The sequence below is a fragment of the Macrosteles quadrilineatus genome, unplaced genomic scaffold (assembly GCF_028750875.1).
Source record: "Macrosteles quadrilineatus isolate MER2022 unplaced genomic scaffold, UCM_ALF_1.0 Scaffold_9__3_contigs__length_116548681, whole genome shotgun sequence".
Classification (NCBI taxonomy): domain Eukaryota; kingdom Metazoa; phylum Arthropoda; class Insecta; order Hemiptera; family Cicadellidae; genus Macrosteles; species Macrosteles quadrilineatus.
In genome coordinates this window covers 56,253,962-56,279,462 of record NW_026542602.1, presented here as the reverse complement: position 1 = coordinate 56,279,462, position 25,501 = coordinate 56,253,962, and the positions used below count along the sequence as shown (strand labels likewise).

The following is a 25,501-nucleotide window of genomic DNA, read 5'->3' as shown; positions in this document are numbered from 1 at the left end:
TGCCTGGCTGGAAATATACTCTTTGCTCATTTGGAAGGTGGACCTCTAAATGCAACACAGCGGGAAACCTCTCATGTATAGGAAATGATAAAATTCTCTATACCGCCTCAGATGTGCATATATACCGACCACTTTGGTACATTTTAATTTCGTCTGTGTCATTACTTACTGCAAATGTGGCCTGGTCACTGCCCTTGTTTATGTACTTGCAGATGTACTTTATAGATTTTACACTGCTACAGTACTCAACGTTAACATGTGTTAGAAATGTTCGGGACAATACAGGCGAGTAAGGTACTACCCATCGGTTGTCCATAGGGATTTCATCGTTACCTACTCTGATTAGGACATGATGGCCTCCATCATCTGGGGAGCGCCTTCTGTATGTTGGGTATCCATTGTCTCCTGTTGCCGTTTCATTGACAAATGGTCTAGGGTATCTTTTGCTACAGTGACCATCCTTCATACAGGGAAGCTTGCGCTGTCGCACATTAAAAGCTCCGCATGGTCCGTGCAGCATGTGAGTCTTGACTATATCTGCAAGTTCAGGATCAGTTTCAGGATTTGGAAGCTCTGCAGAAATGACTTGATCTATTCTATTTGGAGGAATGGATTCTTCAAGCCAAATCAGGATATGAGCGTGTGGAAGACCACGTTTCTGCCATTCAACAGAGTACATGTAGCAGCGAACTGAGCCATAAATCTGGCCTTTCATAAGAACAGCAATCATACAGTTAAGCTTCAAATGAAAAACTCGTGATACCACATCATACCGGTCGTGAGCAGACTGCCTTTCTCCAATTACACTCGTGATTTCTATCCATTTTGGATTTGTTGTCATTGTTATGAAAAGTTCTGGACGACCAAACTTCCGAACATAGCAAAAGGCGTCCTGTGTGCGAGAATGCATATATCTAGGACCTCCAGTGAAGGTGGCAGGTAAAATTATCTTTTGCCCCATTTCTTCTACGTTGTCGTCTCGTCTTAAAGCGTCTTGAAGGTGTATGTAATTCTCTGCTCTCAGTTCCTTTTGGTGCGTACGAAGATACAGCAGCCTTTCACTCTCAACTTTAGCGTACATGTCCACCAAGTACTGGTTCAAAAGCTGTTTGAATTTATGAATGTGATTTGCTTCACCTTCTCTAACCATAATGCGATAGGCGTAAAACTCTCGTGAGCTAGTTTTCTTTGTGGTTGGTTGTTTAGTAACCGGGTTTACACGATATAAATTGAAACTATATCCATCTTCGCCTCTACAAAACATAAGGGGATATTGTAGGGCATCATAAGATCGGTGGGTTTCATATATTCGTTTCAAACCCTGTTCTCTTGAATTTAAAATGATGTCTCGATGGTCACTTGGATCCCCAATCATCAAAATAGCAACCTCATTGACTGTTGGTTCATTGTATCTACCTGGGTGGTCCCCTGCAGGGCGTCTGTCGGCTCTAATAACAATTTTGAAATCAGGTGAATCTACAGGAAATGTTTCTAAAGTAGTTTTGAAGCTGAGCAAGTAGGCGTTATTATTCTGAAGCATGTTTTGCAAAGCGGCCAACATGTCATGATCAAGGTCTTGAAATAAACTTTGCCTTCTTTGAAGCTGGACTTGGTCATCCCCAACAAAGTAAATCTGAAGGTAAGACGGCGGAAGTCCAGGGGGTGGCAAAAGAGAGCCGATCAAATGGTACACTTGTCCTTGAACCTTAAATGTAGGCATATATGGTCCTTCACGGATTTCATTACCTCCAAAAGAAGTCATTTGGAACGCACTATTGTAGGCCCTGATATGTCTAAGAAAATTTCGCGATTGAGGTGATTCGTCCGATATCCATGTACGTAGCGGCTCAGGTGCTTCCAAAATAGACGGTATGGACACTTTACCAGAAGCACAACATATTCCACGTGGTTCCTTTGACCAACTCAAAGCGTGACAAAACCTACAAACTTTATCAAAATCTCCAATATTGGCAGCTTCACTGTAACGTGTAAAAGGATCATATTGGAATCCACTGTTGTGTGTGTCTCGCCATTCTGTTAAATTTCTTTCGACATGCCGAGTTCTTTCCCGCGCGATCCTAGTTTGTCTTTCTGCGTCGCTCTCAACGACTCTGTTCACCCTATGTCTTTCAGAATCAGCGGCAACACGGGCATTTCTGTCAGCAATGTCCTGGCTTGCTCGAAGTTCCTCCACTCGGGTCGCCTCGTCATGCAAAAGTAGAGTTTGCTCTTCAACAGTGCGACGGTACCTATCATTGTCGATTATATGTCTAGCTTCCCGCTCTTCAGGAGTTTCATTATTCCTACGTTGGTTTTGCCGAACTCTATCTCGTTCTTGCCTACTTTCTCTCTCTTCTCTTGTTTCATTTTCCCTCCTGCGAACGTGTAGGATTCGGTCACTGTTTCGACGTGCTCCTCCCTCCTCCACTGTCTCGTTTTCCCTCCTTTGAACATGTAGTATTCGGTCACTCTCCCGACGTGCTTCTTGCTCCTCCTCTGTTTCGTTTTCCCTTCTCTGGACGTGTAATATTCGGTCATTGTTCCGACGTGCTTCTTGCTCCTCCTCTGTTTCGTTTTCCCTCTTCCGTACGTGTCGTATTCGGTCACTGTTCCGACGTGCTTCTCGCTCCTCATCTGTCTCGTTTTCCCTCCTCTGAACATGTAGTTTTCGGTCACTCTCCCGACGTGCTTCTTGCTCCTCCTCTGTTTCATTTTCCCTCTTCCTTACGTGTATTATTCGGTCACTGTTCCGACGTGCTTCTCGCTTCTCATCTGTCTCGTTTTCCCTCCTCTGAACATGTAGTATTCGGTCACTCTCCCGACGTGCTTCTTGCTCCTCCTCTGTTTCGTTTTCCCTCCCCCGAACGTGTAGTATTCGGTCACTGTTCCGACGTGCTTCTCGCTCAACCTCTGTCTCGTTTCCCCTCTTCTGAACTTGCTGTATTCGGTTGCTGCACCGACGTGCATCTCGCTCCTCTTCTGTCTCATTTTCTTTTCTCTGGACGTGCCGTATTCGGTCCCTGTTCCGTCGAGCTTCTCGCTCCTCTTCCGTCTCATTTTGTATTCTTTGGCTAAATCTTAAACGTTCAGTGTCTCGCCTGCTTTCACGTTCTTTTTCATTCTGCTGAGACCTAAATAGGGCGACACGCTCTCGACTGGTTGAAGGTCGTGCATAATCTTCAACCACAACGGAACTTAAAATTGTCGACTCATTATTGCTATGTACACCATCATCAGAGTCCGAATCATCATAATCAACTGATTCCGTGGATACACACAATTTTTGTCTCTTGGCATTATTTGTTTTTCTACCCAAATTGCTTTTTCTCTTGCGAGGCATACTCTTCAGGACATATTTATTTAGAAACAATAGAAAATATTTCAACAAATAATGTATTAAAGATTAACTTGTAACCTCTCAACTAAAGCAACAAAAATATTGTCCATATGTTTAGTTGTAAACAAATTTAATTTGTGTTTGACACTATGTCAACGAATATCTCTACTGTACAGTATGAAACATCTGATTGATGCAAATTCATATGGGAATATGAACTTTTTTAAAAACATTACCTCAAAAAAAAATAAATTAAAAGAAGAGTAGATTTTCTTTTATTTATAAACGTGAAATAATTTAGGACATTATTAACTATTATAACTTTTATTTTGGTGTAAAGAGTAATGAACAATAATAAACTGGTCAAGTTTGTTTGCTGGTTAGTAGCGCACAGATATTAAAGAATAACAATCAGCTGATCGTAATTTTGTTATCTAAAATGTTTAACTTTTATATTGAATACTTTGTATTGAATCTGTAATTTGAATTAAATTTACTTCTAACCAATTAATGTATTATTATTTTAATTATTTGTACGGTAATGGATGAAATGTACAAAACCCATTGTTATAATTAGCAGAACTGGTGTTCAGTTATATAATATAGTATACATTTCGTATGGTTTTTAAGTTGTGTGAATCGATAAGGCTATGGTTAACCTTGAGTTCAAATAGGCTAACGTTTTCTAATCACAGCTGTATGCCAATGTCAAAATTAAGATTGTATTTCAATTAAAACCATGTGCATATGATTAGTTGTAAACAAAGCAACATTCTTCCAGAAATTCCACGTCAAAAATCGACAAAAACTTGATTTTCAAGGGTTTACTGTTAAATATCTAACTGTCTCATATTCGATGAAATACGTCTAAAACCATCTCATATATGTATAGTATTTGGAAAATAAGTTTCAGGCGGGACAGTGCTATAGTTATTGAGGAGTAGTTGTAATAAAGTGCGTATTTTAGCGTTACCAAGATAATGACAGATAGACAGACAGACAGACAGACAGACAGACAGACAGAAATTGAGATAAGGTTTGATTCGGTTTCTCTGACCTATGAAATGTAAAAATAACCAAAAAGTTCATTATTCTAAGCAATGTACAGACAAAACTCTAATTTTATTTATATAGATGGGCCACAGGACTGATGTACAATTGATATGATAGGTTACGTACCTTTTTATTCCGTCTCCAGTCCTTAATATAGTCAAGGGAATGGGTCTGACCCGAATCTAGTCACCCTTAAACGGAACCTATCATATAACCGTGATATAACTCTATGAGGTTCGAAGAGCGCTTTCTGGTCATTGAAAAATCGATTCTATTTGAAAATTAATTAAGGTTACTTCCTAATAACTGTACATGAGATAATCAATTTATATAGGGAAATTAATTTGTGGATCATTTAAGATGGGAACTGTTATATACACTTTTGGTTGTTATAATTTATTATGATAATAATTATACTATTGTTTGTTGTTATTATTATCAAATCCAAATTTATGGTTATCTGCAAGATTTATGGTTTATTAGATTACAAACCATTTTACGATATTAATTAAAAGCATCGTTACAATTGTACGAACATATTTTATTGTTTCACCATTGATATAAAAATTACTTTAAAATACAGTGATTAAGAAATTAATAAGTAGCTCGATTTTAACTCTAATTTAAGTTATTGATTTAGTCAAATAGATAAGACTATAAAGATCAAAATCAATAAACTATTTTAATCGAACAAAATTAACCTTACAAATCTATATTTGAATTGTCTTTAACTATATGGACATATGAAAATTTTGCTTAGGCTGGACGTAGCAAACGTTGTGGAAAGTTTATTTCAGATACCGTACTATCGGATTTTCAAAATCAAATAGGCCTGAACAGAAAATGAGACCAATTATGTAAAATGTCATTTTAGTCAAAACTAAGGGCATTTATCGTGCTAAAACTTTCCAAATGAAGCAGTTTTAGACCAAATATAACGTTAGCGCATGCTAACGATAGTTCCATAATACTGTAATTAGATTAGAGCGTAGAGCGTATAGACTGGATATTTAGGAGTCGTGTAAACCGTTTTAAGACGTCAAAACAGTTTACGGGGACAAATATTAGAAAGCTCTTCAAATTATAATTAACTAGTGCACCTGTTGCTCGAGTTCGAGCAATTGCAAAGTATTACAGGCGTTATTTCAAAACGATTAACAGTCATTATTTCCGATGACTTAAAGGAGTCAACTCAAAGATAATGTACCTAATCAATCACTCCACTCCAGTTATCGAAACTGAAAATGAACGCTCTTGTGTGTATCATGTGTTTACTATGAACAACTGTACCGGTAATTAATAAAAATTATTCGTCCGTTTAAGTAAACAAAATCTTTTATCCATAAGAAATACATTGGGATTTTGATGGCCTGTGGGGCAAAACCCGAGGACTTTTATTACAGGAATTAGTGAAAGGGGGCATCTACACAAACAATACTTCATTATGACACATCGTTTGTAAAAATGTATATTTTTTAAGTAGGTCCATTTTATTACTCAGTTTCACGTGCTTCAAAATATATTGTGGAATTGTTAAACTGCGCTTTTTAACTAATAAAAAATTACACTAGAGATATTTAGCAGGATGTAAAGTTATTCTCACTTGGTTATTAATAGGCCAAGATATTTTACAGAAATTTATGTTATTGGTTGACCCTCCTGAGCGCAGTAATGGGCAGAACAGAATAAATATTGTTTTCTAAATTTTCCCAAAACCATACCCGTCAATAATAATAATAATATAACATGTTTATCTTTTTTTATTATTTATCACATAAACATTTTGATCAGATTAATATTATTTTGTCAACTACAAACGCTTCGTCCTTAATCGAGCTGCTGTATTTGAACTTGATATTGATGAGATATTGATTGAGCGCGAAAATTGACCGAGATTCCAGTTTCCAGTTCGGGAGGTCATTGTTCTGGTCTTCTAGAACTTTACTTCAAGGTCAAAGACGATGGAAATTCTGACTGGATTGCTTCATCGAAGGAGTAACTGCTACAAGTCGCAGCGTCGAAGAAATACCTGTTACTTTCCAATACTAGGTCCACACGTTTCGAGTGCAACTATATCTTTAATTGGTCTGAGTGGAGGATAAGTTTTTCTTTTAAAGTAGGCCTAAATATCCGAACCATATTCTAGTTTTTAAAATCTACCTTTTGTTAGGTAGCACTGTTAATTAAATATAAATAGAACAATGAAAAATGGCAAATTAGGGTCCAAAATTGACATTGCTTAGGATCTAACCAAACTTCAGACATGAAGGCGATTACTAAAACCACCCGGCTATATAGACAATTATGTACAACTGTCCGGTGTTCAAATGTGTTAAATGTAATAATTAGTGTTATCATATATGTAAACAAACAATGCAACAATAGAAACAAAACAGCTGATAGATTATTGTTAAAATATAATGAGGACGACAGCAACACATCACCTATTCATTTTTACCTCATTTACGAGAATAAAAACAATTATTTTAGAATAAATAATTTGAACGATTTTTCCAACTAAGTCTTAGTTGGAAAACTATAAGCTCAAAAACTAAACTTAACCAAAACCATTTAATCCTCCAAACCTTGTTTAAACTGCTTAGTAAAAACTACGTGATTCCAGGGAGGTGAGACTGTTTACAGGGGTTGCTGGTGTTCGAATCGTCGAAAATATAACATAATTAACTCACCACAAGTCTAAGAGGGTTAAGCCGCATATCCAGGGGTTGACAATAATGTTTCAATAGGTAGGACAAAGCACCGTCTGTTGTAAAGAGCTGAAACAAAAAATATTATTTTTAAAGACAGCAAAAATATATGTTTATAATGTCCATTTACAATGCAGGGGTGCGTGGTATTTTTCAAGAATTAATCAACAATGTATATACAATAACTCTTAAATCTAATAAATCTTGTATGAGTATCTCGGAAATAAATTCATGCATCATATATATTTTCTACAGAGTTATTCATTCGGAAGAGATTCATATTTAATTCTAGCCAGAAACATAAATTACAGTTTGACCTTGGTCTACGAGGCCTTCGTTTGTCGAAGGATACGATACGACTTAACACCAACTTTTTAAGTAAATAATTAAAAAAAAACTTGCGCTATCTATATATTAATAAGCAAGCATGTTTCTTTAAAACCCTTTTTCTCAGCTTGTGTGCATAGCAGGGAAAATCTAACCTTAATTTTTATGGTCTATCTTGTTGTTACCTTTATTGTTAAGGTTTTTTGAGAGTTTACCGTACCTTTTGCACATTGTTCTCTTCTGTAAATTTGCTGTTTTTTGCATGCTTACTATGTATTTATTTTGTAGTGTTTCAAAATTTTGGGTTTGCTTATTGTTAATCTCTACTTTGTTAATATTTATTGTTATTATTGTTTCTGCGTGTGTAACTAGTCATTATTGGCACTTGCTGTTATATTTATCATATATTTATTTTCTCAACTTTGTTTCGTTAATTCTAAGTGTAGGTAGTGTGGGTAGTAGATAGCTTTAATGGTCACACGCATGTTATTATTACGTCATATTTCTTTACCTTTGGCCATCTGTAAAAAAATTGCAATGTACAATGTAAAATGGGGTTTGCCGTAAATAAATAAATAAATACATTTTACTCACCATAGCAACTAGGTAGAAGTTCCACACGACCTGAATGAGGTTATACGGCATCATGGCTATTTTGAGGTCGTAAGGTTTCCTGGTCTCCATCATCTTGGGTCCGAGGTAGAGGACGAAACCGAGGTAGGCGGCCACAAGACCGACTATGGACACTGGGCTGGACATCAGCATCCAGGAGTCTACCATAGCATCTACACAGGAAAAGTAGACATCAGACATAGTGCATGATACATAGAGTAACGATTACGTGAAGTAAGTAGAAACATATACGTGAACCGTAGCTCAACTTGTAGCTGAGTGGTGCACTCGCCTGGTAGTCAAAAGGTCGCCGGTTCGATCCTGTGTAAAGAAACTCTTTGATGGTTCGAAACTGGGCCCAGTTCTCCTTGATAATTGGGCTTTAAGTAAATGGTCCTGGTCAAGAAAAAAGTTGGTCCTAACAATAACAAACAAAGCTACACGGATCATCTCACTCAATTTCACACTCGCCATTAATTTGCATTCAGCTGTATAAAACGTGTGCTGAAAAACAAAGTTATAAAACATTGAATTGAATTAAATTACTTCACCAATTCAAATTGATTTTCTCTTCTTGCAATCTAGAACATGTCAAAAACTCTTCCAATCTTTTCAAGTACCAATTCTTAACGCTACGTATTTGTTATGTCTCGTAGATATATTTTTTAATGATTTTAAAACAAATAAATCCTCTGAGGAAACTATTTCCTTTATCAGACGTACTTTTAGGCTCTGAATCGCAGAATCAAAGCATTGTCACATAGCAAAAATGCGTTGGTAATTGGAAGGATTTGAACACCGACGTCAAGCTTGAAGTCCCAAGTTTGAAGTCATTAGCACTGTACTACGAAATTGTTATGTAATGATAATCACGATTCAGTAAACATCCTTTACATAGAGTTTTAATGGAACTGAACATTACTTTTTGAACACAATCGTACCAAAGATCATTTTAAAACTCAGATAACTAATAGCTGGCCCGAGGAGAATGATAGGCTAATACAATACTCACTACTTCAAATCGTAGCGTACGTAAAACCTCCTAATAGCATGCCCTGAAGCACCCCCATGACGTAACCGTACTTTGAACCGATGGAGTGCATTATATTCACAAAATGTGAGCTTGTTGTCTGCATGAAGAAATGTTTAACATGTGTTAGGTAAATTACGTCATCAACACCAGGGTGTGTTTGTGTTCGTGTAGTTTAATTAAGATGAGAATTAGCAAAAGAAGTGTGCTTCACCAAATTTCCTTATTTCCTAACCAACTGATTCCAATTTGTTAGGTAAGTGCAACAAACGCTCACCTATCAGATACATTCACTATTTATGATTATTATTTTGAGGTGACGAATCAAAATAATAACCTAGGTGTATTTTACTGTAAAAATGAAAGCAATTTGGTGTAGAATAGGGTGAGGTAATCTTTAGCTTGTTACTGACTACGATAATATATAGAGGACTATTTATTGAAAGCTCAATATCAAGCACAGCTGGGCCTAATTGAGCAATCAAAAGCTACTGACTTTGTCAGGATCGAAACAGAAACCTCATGTTATAAGTACACTGTAACTATTACTGTATATCTTTAGCAATGAAAGTGTCTCTGAACATATGTATTTTGCCTGACATTTAGGGGGACTTCATTTTGTTAAGGGTGTAAATTACAGTAATCATATAACCTCTTCAGTGAGATCGCAACGTACTTTGAATATACTTGATCAAATGTAAAATTATAAAATACAACCTGGAAACAAATGCAAGTGAAAAGGGTGTTGTAGAATGGGGAGAATGATTTTAATGCTTCGAAACTGCCCAACTGCAGAGTTTTAAAGCCCAACAATATGATGCAAGACACATGTAAGCCAAACAGTGAGATCAATGTAATACATATTTTTACACTACAAAGTTGGCTAAATGGCTTTACACTGTAAAGTACCACGACATCACACCAGCCAAGGCTAAGTCAAGGATACTCTGTGACACGAGTGACACGATGTAGCGTACTTTTCCCAGACTGGGATTTAGCGGGTTTAATTGAGCCATTTGAGCATTTTTAATGAGTTTTCGCGGTCTGTTGATTGTTGTGTGTCAGTGACAGTTTTATCACGACGTGTCATAACACCTGGTGTGGTGACATCATTTTGAAATATTACGTCATCGACCGAGAGTGTTTGCTGAAATTGTGTATATCTTTATCCATCACGATTGAAAACCCAATTTTAATTACGTTTCGGGACCTGTAATCTGATATCTGATCCCGTATTCAGGTGATAAATAAGATAGTTAGTAAATTCAGCCAAAGCTGGAAATAATTATTGTACATAAACTGCAGCATAAGCTGGACTAATAGTAAAATTGTGGTTATTAATTGTGTTTATCCTTCTTCTGTTTGGTTTATAGACTATTCTAGTCATGTTTTAATACTGTGTGTGTACCTACCTATAGTACACTTTACACTTTAGTTGTCGATCAAAATAATAATCAATTCATTAAATACAAACGCCTTTAAACATTGACTTTTACTGTTCTCTGTGTGACAGGTTTTGAATTGTTTTCCAGCTTTGATTGTGTGTTGAGAACTATTCTTGTTATTTTAATTACTTTTTCACCTGATGACAGAATCAGATCCCAGATCTTGAAACGTCATAAAAACTTTGGTTTTTACTGGTTTTGATGCAATAATTTCTCGAAAAACGTCAACTCGCCATAAAAATGAACTTTAAACATAGTAAAGTAAATATTGTGTCATTGTATTCATAATACGGTAAATATACTGGAGAGTTTTATTGTAGTTTTCTATTTATTGTTTATTACTGACTCTATAGTTAACTTACAACACATTAGGGCAAAAAGTAGTTTAAAATATGTACTTTATTTATTTTTTTTTAAATATATTCTTACTTAAGCCAGCAAAATAAAAATAACTAGATAGAAAATGTTGTAAAGGAAAGTGTACGTTGTGATTTCTACAAAGTCACGAATTTCTACAATTTGGAAAGTAACCATGGTTTAACAATACTTGTACTCCTTTGTTTAAATAATAATGTGGGGTCGCCTATAACAGTTTACAGAATTTATATTTGAATATACAAGTGGGATAGCGTTCGTGAAAACTTTAGACACGATCTTTTACCTCCTATAGCAACTTTTATTTTACCATGGTACTTAAAACATTTGTACTGTTGAGAATAAAGATGAACTGCTTCCAAACTCTTAGCTAGTATATTTTATACACATTAGAATAATTCAATAATATAACTATAACAGCTTATTACAATAATTACCTTCATAGATGAGGGCCTTCAAATGAGGAAAAGTTTCGTTGAAAGTGACGTTTTCCGTCATCATATCCATTTTGGAGCTTCGTATTACAATCTGAAACAAATTTTCCAGATATAAAAATCTGCAACATAAACTACAAATGAATATTAATTAGAACAAACTCTGTTTACATGAGCAACATTTTCACCCGTTCAAACTGAAAGATTTAGTTAATATGGAAACAGTGTATCAAACACTTTTTACGGTTTAAACATGGTAAAAAAACTGTTAAAACAATATGAATATATGAAAATAGTAGTTTACGCAAATTTAAGGTAAGAGCCTTGGCGAGTGCTTTTAAAACTTCTACGAGTGTCTCAAGGGCTAATTACTCGAGTTGTGTACACTACTTACCCTACGACAGTTTTTTTTTTTTTTTTTTTTTTTTTTATAACAATCACTTCTCATTACGACATGAAGGGTTGTTTTCGTTTTCAACCACTTATTGCCACTGATTTTGATGCAACGACTCGTTGTTCTCATTGTACAATACCAACAGCTGATAAGTTGACGTTAAACGAATTAAAATTTTACTTATTTTCTCTTAATCCTTGAACCTCATTGGTCCAGGCTTGTACCGTAAACAAAACAATGCTGTAAAGTAGGTAAACAATACTGTTAAGAGAACATTTTCAATTCTAAGAACTGAACTGAAAAGGCTAGTTAAAAAACGATCGTAGGTGAAGGAAATAAAGTCACTAATTATAAATTGGCATTGTATAAAATAAAATTACAATAACATAAGAGAAAAATAATATGACAGGAAAACATTTTTTCACTGAAAACATATATTATTCTTGTTTTACGGCCCTGACTCAAATTTAAAACAAAACGTTAAACTTGTAGAAGAAAATTATCGTCCATCTACAGATTACGTTAGATGATTAAGTTATTCGTGTACTTCTTGTATCATTGAAATAAAATCAACATTCTTTCCTTATGCAACATCGCCTACTGTTAGTATACAGTATTACCATAACAGGTTAGCAACGCATTTTCAATTGCATTCTAACATTTCATACATTCCAAAGATGCAGCCCGGAAGAAAAACATGATGACCTTCAGATTATATTTTCATCCCTTGATTACGCTACCATTAAACATGGGTATAAGTGGTAAAACAGTAAATAAGTGTTAGGTTGGTTAAATGGATGTAGGCCTACTCAATAAAGGATTAAATTAAACCATTGTTGATAAAATTTTAAAATAATCCCTAATAATTCTCAACTAAATTGTTTAATGCATAATAAGGTATTTGTCAACCGACAGGTTTACCGTCAAAAATGTTAAGCAGGGTGTTTATAAAAACGATATACAATTGGCCAAGCCGACACGATCATTGGTAACTATTGGGCAATTAATTATTGATTTATTATTGACTGCCAAAATACCTAGTGAATATTTCTCCCCTGCTTATCATTCTGGCTTTTGTGGTAAATACTTTAATTCTTTTATTGAAATGGCGACCATACAAATGTGGCAAAAACTAAGAAAAAAAGAACAAGACGTAAGAAAGATAAACCTCAAAATATACAATATCTTTCAATTAAATTTCTTCGATTTTCGAAGGGAGCAATCTTAATCCCTATAGGGAATTTTGCCAAAACAGATATTTGAACTGCAGGATTTAGTTTAGTATAAAAACCCTAAACAAAAAGCTAATACTTTCTCAAGGACTTTTGACTTTGTCTTTTACGTAAATACGCAACTTGTAGATTTGGAGTGGTTGACCTTGGGCTAAGTGTTAACGAAGGACAATGGTAACATGGATTAACCATTGAAAGAAAATGTTCTAAGCTTGGAAGATCAAAAACTTTGTTGAATGACGTTGGTACGTTAAAAGAATATTCAAGAATGTAAGAATGTCATATCGGTGGATAATATGTACTCTTTATTTAGAATCTTGTCATATAGACTTATAAGTAACATTTAAGACCAAATCACATTCAAATATTTTTTTATTTGTTTCATCATTTTTGGTTACTTGTGGATATTCAACGCTCAAAGGAGCTGGTCTAATGGTAGAGCGCAAGGCTTCCGTACCCGAGGTCTCAGGTTCGAATCCCGCCAAACACCAATGGATGTTTGTCTAAGTGATAGTACAGCAACCACAAGGCCTAGTCTGAAGTAATGTAAAAAAAATCTCAGGCTAGAGTCTAGTTTGAAAAAATCAACTATCAACAATCAGATGCCCCAACTTATTACTCAAACCTCTGATAATGAAAATAAAGTTGAAGATGGCACTCAAAGTCACTTGTTGAAATAAGTATAAAAACCATAAAAACCTTTTCGTAAAAATGGATACTTTGGATTGAGGTAGGAAATATCGCGTCATATTCTAATCTGGAGCATCGGAAGTTCAGATTGAAGGACGGAGTTGGTTGTTGATGGAAAACTGGTTTCACGTTCCAGCTCCTAGCTTGTCGGTTTGTTTAATGATTTACTTAATTGTTTGTTTCTTTTGCTATTGTCTGCAAATAATGGGTTTGCGATTTAATTAGGTCAATTATGCAATTTTGTGAATTTATCATGAAACACAATTACTATAACGTAAATTTTAACCTGTTATAAAACCAACTATGATTCAGCGCAGATATTTCATTCTTATGTTTCAAGAAGCAAACCTAACGGATTAATAATAAAATACAAAAATACGGTACCTAAATGCTTTATTTAACGAAATTTTTACTTAATGGTTGTCAGACCTGTATAAAAATATATCTACTTTGTTAATTCATGGCTTTATAATTATAAGTACATAAGTATGTTTTTCTTTGTCAGTGTCTACGATATTGGCATCTCAAATGCTTTAAAGGAAAAATCATCCAAACCAAAAATGTTTTTGGATATCACGGAAACGAACCCTCTCACATCGAAGTCCGATAACCACTAAGATTCAATACACTACATTTTATATAGTGTAAGAATACGTAGGCCTACACGTTTTGGCTTAGCAATATTAATTTCATAATTTTTCTAATCTGTTACTTGTATTTTATGTTAAAATGAATTGGTCTGATTATGTTTTAGGGGTTAAGGAGATGACTTGCAAGTCCTAGCTTCGCCCCTTAGATAAAGTTATTTTTAATTTTTAATCCTCCAAAACTGTTTACATGAACAAAAACCCCCAATGTTATGGATATAGATCAATAATATAACTTTGAACTAACTAACTGGCAAAATAAATATCTCCTTGATTTTCATCAGGCCATTTTGAAGACTCTGCCGTGCAGATATTCTTTCTGAATATAGTCCTGAGTGTGTTATAATATCGTTCTTTCTTCCAAGACTGTACGCAATACGTGTCTTTATTGAATGAAAACATAAACAATTAATGCAGAAGAATGAAATATAATTGGAGTTTCAGATTTTTACTTCTGTTTACTTGCTGCATTTGTTCGTATCGCAGCCACTTCCTAGGAAGCGAGTGATGTAATTTCAAATAGCATTCTCCGCGCTCGCACGAACTTTGGATTTTGAAACTGTCGTGGTCGCCATGGCAACGCTGAAGCAAGGTTATCTGGTTTTACCTCATTCTGTGGAAAACTATTGAGGTCTATTGAAAGGCTCTGTGTTTGTGACTGGTCTGAATAAATTTCAAAATAAGTTCTAGAACTTGAACTCTCTTGATCGTATACAAATTTGAATCTTCAAAAGGGTCAGTGTCTAATGATTTGTGTAACTATTTGTTGGACCTAGTTGTTTCTTCAGTGGTTATTTTGCTTAAGTAGTAGCTGAATGGATACAATGCTTGCCTGCAGTAATCAATAGGTCGCCGGTTCGATCCTAAGAAAGGCCAGTTAGTTTTTGATTGCACGAAACTTGACCCAGCTGCCCTTGATCATAGTACGTTTAGACTGTCTATAATAATTGACCAACCAATTTCTCAATAGTAGTAGTTTTATGCTAAGAGAATCGTCCAAAATTTGGTCTTTTACCATCTGACATCGATTTTTTGTTAGACAGTATTATTTATTGGCAACCTAATGACAAATTGTCTTAGTTACCCAACTGTCATCACTCATACTCACTATTCACTTGTCAAATAAATTGAATTTCATCTAACATAGCATAATAAAATACAAAGATACTTTTTAGCGAATTTCCCATATAGGGAATAAGCAATTACCGTAGTACTCATGGTAAGACCTGGACGCGGGACCGATTTTTTTTCGTTTTGAGGTTCCTAGAGGCCAAAAACACCATCCGTTCAAATTCATCTATATATATATATATATATATATATATATATATATATATATATATTTATATATATATATATATTTATATAGTCCGTTAGCACGATAACTCGAGCAAAAATTATCCGATTTAGATGAAATTTTGTATAAACGTGTAAACCTACATTTATTCGAACGAGTTCGCGAACCAGCATGATCGGACTATGGGAACGGGGGTTTAAGGGGGGTTTTATGGGGTAAAAATAGGTTTTTCCCGTTTTTGACCCAAAAAACATAAAATATAGCAATTTCTTTCCAAACCATTTTGTAGAGCTTAAAAAACAAATAATTTAGTATATTGAAGCGTTATTATGCGCCTAATGGTTACGGAGAAAATTCCAAAAAATTGTAAATTTAAAATTCCCATGTTATTCTTATGGAGAATAAGTAAACTGTTTTAGTTTGCTTGTTTATAAACATATTTTGATCAAATTTGGAAAATGTTTTTATTTCTTACTAACTATTAACATTTTACAAAAAAAAACTGTTTTTACCCTCCCTGATGCAGCAAACCTAAGTACTTGTTAAAAAAACTAATTCTATTTAAATAGGGAATAAATGAGTAGACATTTTAGTGTAAATTCAATCAGGCAAATGGAAATTCGCTTAGTCTGCAGGTTAGCTGCGGCGGGGGTATTGATGACTTATTACTGGAGGCTTTCCATAGTTAACTCATATACTAGAGGGTGTGACTTGTAGAATTAAATATAAGAAATACAACTCCAACTGTGGGCTTAAGCCTATCTCAAGGAGGTTCCTCTATTTGTTGGCATTATGTCAAACCTTACACTTAACGCTGGATGTATTATTTGGTCTATAAGAACTGAATCTGGAGGTCGTGGGAGTAACAGGTTTACTTTTTGCTGAGTAAACAGTTCCTGACTTATTAGTATCCATCCGCTCTGATTTACATGGCACTATTTCTTTTGTTGCCAGAAACCTCAAGGTTTGATTAACTTTTTATCCGTCAACCTTATTTATCGTATCGACATGGTGGCGGTTCTATGTTTGGTGTTGTGAAAAAAATTAAAACAGCTGAAGATAAATGTAATGTTTTAATGAAGTTGGTAATTTAATCTGCTTTTTTAACTATTTTTTTGTGGAATACATTGTTGTTCAATATAATAACACTTGTTAGTAGACTATTACCGTATAAGCTTAGGTACCTAAATCAAGGTTATCGGCTTTTATAGTACCAACATCAAAATTAAGTGCTAAATTCTTAGTGAATCGTAAAAGTTAAAACGTTTAATTATTGCTTAATACCTTACTTAATCTAAAAACACATTTATTCTCTATGGTCTCACCCACAAACCCAAAACCACAATCGGCCAAATCGCTTCACATTCCAACAGTTTACAAAGCACTGCGGTACGATTCCCCTCAAAGACATAACTGTTCCAATGTTTACTATGTTACGGCATTTAAAGAACATCAGAAACCCTTGATTGTAGCGACGTGATCGGAACTGTTACGTGTAAAACGTGATTCTACCATCAAATCACGTCTAGGACATTACGACGATCACTGGACCAGTGTCAAGAGGAGGCAATACATCTTACAGAGGTAGATTTTTATTTTGTATTTTGGACATTTGAGAGTGACATGTGCTTTGAAAAGTATTCATAACTAAATGAATTACTATAACGAAATCAGTGGGTGACATAAATAAAGGTTGACATATCGATCCTGAAAATAGTCGGTAGCTTTTTGGTGTTTTGAAACTGCACTCAGCCATCCGAGTGACGTCAGAATATGTGGGAATAGCACACCTATGTTTTTTCCTTCCACCATGGCACTCAGCTGTCCCCAATCATTGGGTAATGATCCTGGCTAATGAAAACAGCTGATTTTAGTCAGTAATAAAGCTACACAGATCATTTCATTCTTACACACACTTCTCCCTCACATTTGGGTTTAAATACGCATTTAGGATTCACCCAAATTCTAATAGATGACTAAAACTCAGCCTGTGGCCAGTATAATTTGTAGGAGAACGTCAAATCATGTCAATCTCTTTCATGCTCAACAACACAGACTAAAATTGTTTGAACAAAAACCCCACAATTCCGGATTAAAACTTTTCCAGGCACTGCCAAAACATCCAAAAATCTCAAAATTCAAAACAGAAATAAAATCTTTACTGACCAAAAATGGTTTCTATGATATGGAAGATTTACTAAATTTCACAAAACCCTTTGGCCTGGAATGTTATTTTTAAGTTATTTTTTTTTTTATTATTATTATTGTTACCCTATTGACCTGTTCAATTCCTGCCTCTGGACTACGGACGGAAACTACTATAAACTACAAGTAAGTATGAAGATCAGCAGGTGTCCTTTCCAAGTGTCAGCTGCTTACTACTAAATGTATCTGACAGTGTGTTTACAAACATAAGTTATTTTCAATTGCACAACACACTTCACAATGACTAATTGACTACCTTTACTTAGGAAACAGCTGTTTTCTGAAAGACTTGCAAATGATTCAATTTTGTTTACCTTTCGTTTGTAACGATGTGTGTCGTTCGTTGTGAATCGTTCAAGATTTCATTTTCAAAAACGCAATGCAGGATTTGTACGGAAACCTCAACAGAAGTCGAACGCAAAGACTTCTCAGAAATGTAAATGTAAACATGATTGAACCTTCTGCACTACTTAGTTTAGCAATTAACGAAACGCAACCAATTCGTTCAGGAATGTGTTCAAGGACAGGACCAGTTGTTTATTGAACTTGAACTTGACCGAAGCGGAAACCAGTTGCGCAGGTAAGTAGCAAATGGATGTTGCCGATTTTGGTACATCCGGTGTTCGCATTTGACCATTGACTTTTACTTTAAACTAATATTTCCTGATTATTTATTATTTTTTTTTTACAATGAGCTTGGAATAAATTTACTCTGATTAAATTTCTACGGTATTTGTTTTATTAAACATTTATTTTGAACTAAATAATTATAGTATCTAAACCAACATAAGACGTTTATAGAGTTTACAAATTGCATGTTGCGTCTTTTTAAATATACATGTTTATTTACCTAATTCAAATTGTTAAAATTATAGCGAAAGTAAATGCATTTTTACGAATCGCAGCATGTTTTGCCATAAAAGAAAATTTCTAGATTATCTATATATAACGCCAAAAGTACCCATGAACTTTTAAGAAAACTACAAGTCACACCCCCATAAACCATATACTTAAAATGTTCGTCATGACGAGAAACCTTGCGCAAAATTATCCATTATTTCATAAATTGCCCTCTAAGGTCGTAATTCCTTTCTAAAGGGAACTTTTCATATACCTAATGTTAAAATTACCTCAGCTGTACTTATTTGTTTGTGTATTCTTTCAACCTTATTAAAATCAGGTGCGATTATTTGTTTGTTTTACTGTATTTTGTTAATTTCATGTTAACTTAACCAACCAATAGTTTTATTGACACTTATGAAGTAAAACGGGATGAAGCCCGTGGGTAACAGCTAGTTTAAATAAATTAAAATAGTAAAAACTATTGTGTAAGCAAATCATAGAGCCTATTACGTCTTGTGTTCAGAGTAAAATAAAATAATAATATTAATAAACTTAACCCATTTATAGCTTAATGTAAACAAAAACGATTCGAAGCTAAGAAGGAACCTTAGGAAAGACATGATTTCCATTAATTTCGCCTTGTAATTGACTGATTTACAGTCAAAGGTGTTACCGACAGTCGTGCCAACCCTTAAGATATTTCCCACATCTAAATCCATCAAATTTATAACTTAATTGATGTACGTAATTTGGGATGTTCTACAAATTCACGTAAACTACAATTTGTTGACATGTTGTCGCCAATACCCAACTAATAGTTATGTTTACTCTTTCTAAAATCAGCTGTTTTGCGCACGTTTGTGATGTCCCAGATCAAGTAAAAATAAAAAGATAAGCGTTTAGGTTTCCCTGAGTGTCAAAATACATTGCTGAACAACAATGTAATTTCAGCTGACGTAAAGGTTTTGGGGAAAGGCTTGATTATTTTTGTTTTTAACTGATAAATTTAGGAAACTGCCTATTCATTCATGGCACACTTAAAACGGTTGCGATTAGCAAACGGTCTGATTTGACGTACGGTATCTTCAAACACTTAACCCTATGAACAACAAACTATCTGGATAGTTAATTTACGAAAACAAATAATTAAAATTCCTGTTGAATTTGGGGAGTCTTTCCAAATTAATTTAAATACTTTTAAAGGGAAGGTGACATTTTGAAGAAAATTACATATTATCTTTCGATGGCATTTTAAGAAGTTGAAAACATAAATTATGATATTTTATGCATGGATACATTGTGGTATTTTGTTACTAAGACCATAGACTAACCAAAACAAGTAGATTTCTCATCCCATTGTAAATTTTGAAGCTCGTTTTTGTGTCTAGTTCATTTCCCGTGACACTGATCGCTGGTGCCGACAAGATTTTGTTTGTATTATTTTAGGGGTAATTTAATGATTTTGTGATTTACTGTTTGGTCATATAACTAGGGGACGAGTTATTGTTTATGATCAGATTATTTTATTTAGCCAAACGAGGTTAAAAATTACTAAAATAACAAGAAACAAATTGTAAACAAAAACGATCTCAACAGTGCGACGTACAACAATAAAATTGGTTTCAGCTGTTCCGTAAGTATTAAACCACATTTAAAATATATTTTTCAGTCTTTGATCAAAATCAAGAAGGAATGGGATTCTCTTGAGCTGAGAGGCGACATCCATCCCTATAATACACGTAGGAAAAATGATCTCAATTTACCACATGTTAGATTAAGTAAAGTTCAGATGTTGAATGATATTCTTAGTTATAAGTTTTTTAATAAACTTCCTTTTGTAGCTCGGAACCTGCCAGACCCAAAATTCAGAAAAGGGGTTGAGGGGCTCCTTTTGGCAAACCTTTTGTACAAAAATAAAGAATTTTTTGATCTGAAAGAAGAATACGTAAGTAGTTTATTTTAGTTTTTTAACCGAGTATTGTGTGCTGTTTTTTTTTCTCGGCATGGAGAGTTTCAGGGATTTAATTCTTTATATTGATAAGAAACCTTGTACCATTTTCTTATTTCAGTTTTTATTTTAGCTGTAGTTGTACTGACGTTTTCCAGTAATGTAACTGCATTTTATGGAAACAAAAATTCTTGATTCTTGATTCTAATCTCTTCTGCATTTTCACCATGTTGCGAAGGCCTCAGGAACTAGATTTTGTATATAAACTATCGGTATTTTTATGCGTTTTATGACTTTTAATAGTGTCATTTATTTCTCCAATAATAACCAATTACAGCTTAAAAGAACTGTCTTGTTTTTTCCTAGAACCTTAGACTAGAGCCCAGGAATTGCCGCAGTCAAAAGTGATTAACACATTCAATTAATTTAGTAAGTAAAATTAACTCATTATAGCATGATTTAAAACCAAAACATCAGGACAAAAGCCACGCTCCCCAACCCCTTGTTCGAATTTATTAACTTCTAGTCATATATTAAATTTAGGTGTGAAACATAAACTACTGAGTTTATTATCTTCAACACACTAAGATAAATATAGCTTGCAAACTGAAAATATCTGAGAAATTATCTTAAATGAACATTAAATTTGAGTCCCCGAAGATAACCCCTTTCGAAATTGAATTTGGCATGTAAGATTGCAAAAATAAACTGATTCCTTAAGCTTAAACATGTTACGGTAAGGGATAAATTAATGTTTGGGTGTCGTTGTTGGGGTTTTGAAGTATAAACCGCCCTTGATGTTTTATTTGACACCCTCGCAGGTCTAACTTATAAATTAGTTTTCTAAAATTTACAAACGATAATCTTTAAAACCCCCTATGTAAGATTCTTGTAGTTGTTAACTAAAGCTATAATCCTCTATTAAAAACAATTAATTTACTTTACCTCTGAAATTGGGAAATAATTTTAAATACAATGTATTTACGTTTGTAGCTTTAAAAAAAGTTAAGTACACAAGAAGTCGAAATTCACTCATACCGTAAAGACATAGAATTCCGTTGGAAAAGCCAACGAAAGGAGATAAAGAGACAACTTAGAATAAAATAAATACACGGCTACGACAAATAGAAAAATCTACTAACCTACTATACCAAAATCCTATAGATTAATAGGCATGTTTTTTGAAAACCTTTTTTCTCAGCTCGTGTGCATCGAAGAAAAAATCGACGCATACTGTTAGAAATATATTTTCCTGTAGATGTGCAGAATACTTTATACATTAAAATAGGCTCAATATAAGCACAAACAATTCATTTAAAACAAAAAAAATAACATGGGTCTTATGGGTTGCCATGTTGGTGACGAAACAACGAAATATATACTGAAAATCAAAACAAATGGAAGAAATTTCAATCACATGTCTATAGCGTGGAGTTAAAATAAAAAAGTCAAATTTTTTGCTGAGTTTTCGACCACTGAGTGTTTTTAAATGCATAACCAACTTTGGTAAAATCAAATTAAATCAATACCTCAAGTTTATGGACGAATCCCTCTGTTGACTCACGCTGGTAGTTGACAGTGGTTGAGAATCAAAGTTGACAGGGATAGTTTACACTTGACAGGCCAAGTTGACGGAGTTGACACTACAGTATGTTTGCCCCCGACTGTACCGCCTCAAACGCCCCGCATTAATGTCCAACACCCAACGACTATAAACACATGGTCCTGGTGTGATAATGAGTTGTTTGTCCAATCTTTCGGAAATTATCCTCCCGAAGCAAATACATCTAAATAGGGTTTCCTGGATTAGGACGAAATGCGGAAGTTCCAGTCTGCAGGTCCAAAAGTGGAATAAAGGTTAATGATTTCCACTGTTATTAATTACGGTTTTATTTTGTCACTTAAAAAATATTCTTTTAGCGAATTTCCCAAAGAATATGGTATTTGTAGGTATCATTGTAAAAGCTGGATCCGAGACCGATTTACTTTTTCGTTTTGATGTCCCTAGAGGCCGAAAATGCCATCCGTTCAAATATTTGATCGGACTGTGGAAACGAGGGTTTATGGGATGAAAATAGGGGTTTCCCAATTATCATCCTCAAAACATAAAATTTTCCAATTCCTATCTAAACCATTTTGTAGAGCTTAAAACAAATAATTGAATATAGCCTATTGGAGGATTCCAAAAAAAGGAAATTTAAATTTCCCACGTTATTAAGGAAACAAATAACACAATTTACATTGTGCTTTAAATTGTCAAAAGTCGTGTCGGATGTTTATGCCTTTTTAGGAATTGATTTTATTCTAAAGAACTTTTTATTCTTTTCCAGCACGAGATTGAAACTGGGTTCACGTTTTTGGATTGAAGAAAACCCTTGATCACCCTAAGCTGACTACTTTTTCTGTCTGCATTTGATTTCAAAAATGCGAAAATAAATGCAAAAATCAACCTTGGGTGAAAAAAGTTGACTCGTGTTGAATATTCACTCCCTTTTTCAAATAATGGAATCAATCTGAAGTCGGGGATTTCAAATTCTGTGATTTTATCAATATTTGACTTTTAATTTACCTGATTTATAAGTCAAAGAAGTTAAATAACGCATAGAATTGTTCCGAATGATGATTTTATCATGTTTGGCACATAAAGTTGTCTGTTACGTATTTCTTTTAACCATTGTTGCTCATGAGGATCTATGAAAATTAAAAAACTGTTACTACGGCAAACCTTATATATAATACGTGAAGGCGATTTCTACGAAACACTACTCCTCCGTTAATAATGGACGGATTTTTTACAAACGATGTGTCAAAATTAAGTATTTTTGGTGTATACGCCCCTTTCACAAATTCCTGTAATAAAAGTCCTCGGGCTTTGCCCCATAGGCCATCAAAATCCCAATGTATTTCTTATGAAGAACAGATTTTGTTTAATTAAACCGTTGACTACAGACGAATAATTTGTATTAATTATTACAGCTGTTCATGATACACACACAGGAGCGTTCGTTTTCAGTTTCGATAACTGGAGTGGAGTGATTGATTACATTATCTTTGAGTTGACTCTTTTAAGTCGTCGGAAATTATGACTGTTATTCGTTTTGAAATAACGCCTGAAATACTTTGTAATTGCTCGAATTCGATCAACATATGCAATAGTTAACTTTAACCTGCGAAGATGATGTTTCGTGTTTTTGAAGACCAGCTTATGGTATCACTCATATATTCCCACTCCCAAAATGTATGCATATTAATTGTACTAAAAACAGGGATTGCTTGAGCCGTATTGATAACACGTAAAAACACGTAGTTTAACCTTGATAACTTTTATAATTCAGCAGTTCTGGAGGCTACAAAATTAGTAAAAAAATACAAATTAAATTCCTGCCAAGAGTTAACACTATACATAATGTTTTAAATAGTCAAACCTATTGAAGCACATCAGTCAGGAAAGTCATACAATCTTCTAAAGAACTTCGTGTTTAGGGAGTTTGAGCTTTTATTGTGGACTTTTCTATCCCCTTTCAATGCTTATACCCACTGATAGTTATTTCTCTTACTATTTAATTAAGAGCGTCATTTTGTTTATGAATGCAGTACAATCCACACAAAACGCGTTGTACAGTGGTTTAATTTTATAAAAACGTAACCAAAACTACTAGTAGACATGCGTTAAGGTGCAAAACAAGCTAATAATTTGGCAGCCCTGTTTCTTTTTATTCCCGATCAGCTGATATACATTGTTGTCTACATGGTTGACAACGTCATAGTTTACTTACAGCTGTTTGTGGAACATCTTCTGGTAAAGTTCTGAATAAAATCCAAAAAAGTAATGTATTGTAGGATTTAACTTATATGTATGTACATGTGTATGTTCTATGTATGTTTGAACTAGTAAAAGACTAGCGAAAACTAGAAATATCGGTATATATGTTTTTACGTGTTTTAAAGAAAAAACTGTATCAACAAAATTGAATAATCATATTACAAAATTTAACTATAGCACTGTTTACAAATATAAGATATTTTAACTCAAAACAATTAATTAAGTATCTCCGTACAAAATCATGTTCTACTGCCGTTAAAAATATTATATTAATAATAATAAGCTAATATCGTTCATGTTTCTTGGATTCCACTATTTTTATTGTTCGAATTGCTATTACCCATCAGGATTTTTACTAGTAGAAAATTTATAAGTTTATTACATTTTTAATACTTTAGTTATGTCTTTGTTTTTTAACAGTATTTCTAATGTAGACAAAATAAAAATACCAGTACAAATTGTATAACCTCAAAAGAACTGTGCCTAATTAAAATAAATATTTTACCTGTATACAATGACTATATAAAGTCCAAATTACCAATACGAAAAAATATAAATATATATATATACTGTATATTTTTAAAATAACTAAACTCACGTGTTAGTGACAGGTGTAAGGGAGAGAGGTATATTCTTCTTCTCTTCCTCGCTTCGCACCGACCAGAAGCTGACTGAGTGAAGACAAGCGCTGAAACTGATAGTTTTTTACCCCACCACAAGCCTTGAGATCCTTTAACTACATCTGTGTTTATACCAGCTTCCTCTTCCTAATTTCTGTATCGCATTGGCCCATTAGGATGCAGTGGTTCCGTTTATTTTAGGCCACTTTAGGATTTTAGGACTTAGGATTTTTTCCAGAGTTGCTTTAATTGATGTTGCTTGTATTGTAGGTTTGCCTGTAGAAGCAAAATATACCGACGCAAATCTGTAGACTGGGTGAATGGTTGGATTTTCACTACAATATTCCCTTAATTGCCAGATTTATTTTCTATTAAAAGCCATTATTAATTGTAACTAGCTGTTACCCACGGGCTTCACCCCGTTTGACTTCATAAGGTATTAATAAAACTATCGATTGGTTAAGTTAAGATGAAATAAACA

At 34.2% G+C, this 25,501-nt stretch overlaps 1 protein-coding gene across 1 annotated transcript in view; it reads right to left on the bottom strand.

The window, feature by feature from the left end:
* The window catches only part of LOC129003240 (elongation of very long chain fatty acids protein 7-like), a 34,615-nt gene extending 9,554 nt beyond the window's left edge, over positions 1 to 25,061 (bottom strand). The window contains exons 1-4 of the mRNA XM_054431533.1: positions 24,999 to 25,061; positions 11,325 to 11,415; positions 8,020 to 8,210; positions 7,081 to 7,167 (exon numbers count right to left, since the gene is read on the bottom strand). Of these exons, the coding sequence (XP_054287508.1) occupies positions 7,081 to 7,167; positions 8,020 to 8,210; positions 11,325 to 11,394 (348 nt within the window). The 5' untranslated portion in view covers positions 11,395 to 11,415; positions 24,999 to 25,061. The remainder of the gene's footprint in view (positions 1 to 7,080; positions 7,168 to 8,019; positions 8,211 to 11,324; positions 11,416 to 24,998) is intronic.
* Positions 25,062 to 25,501: the final 440 nt, after the last annotated feature.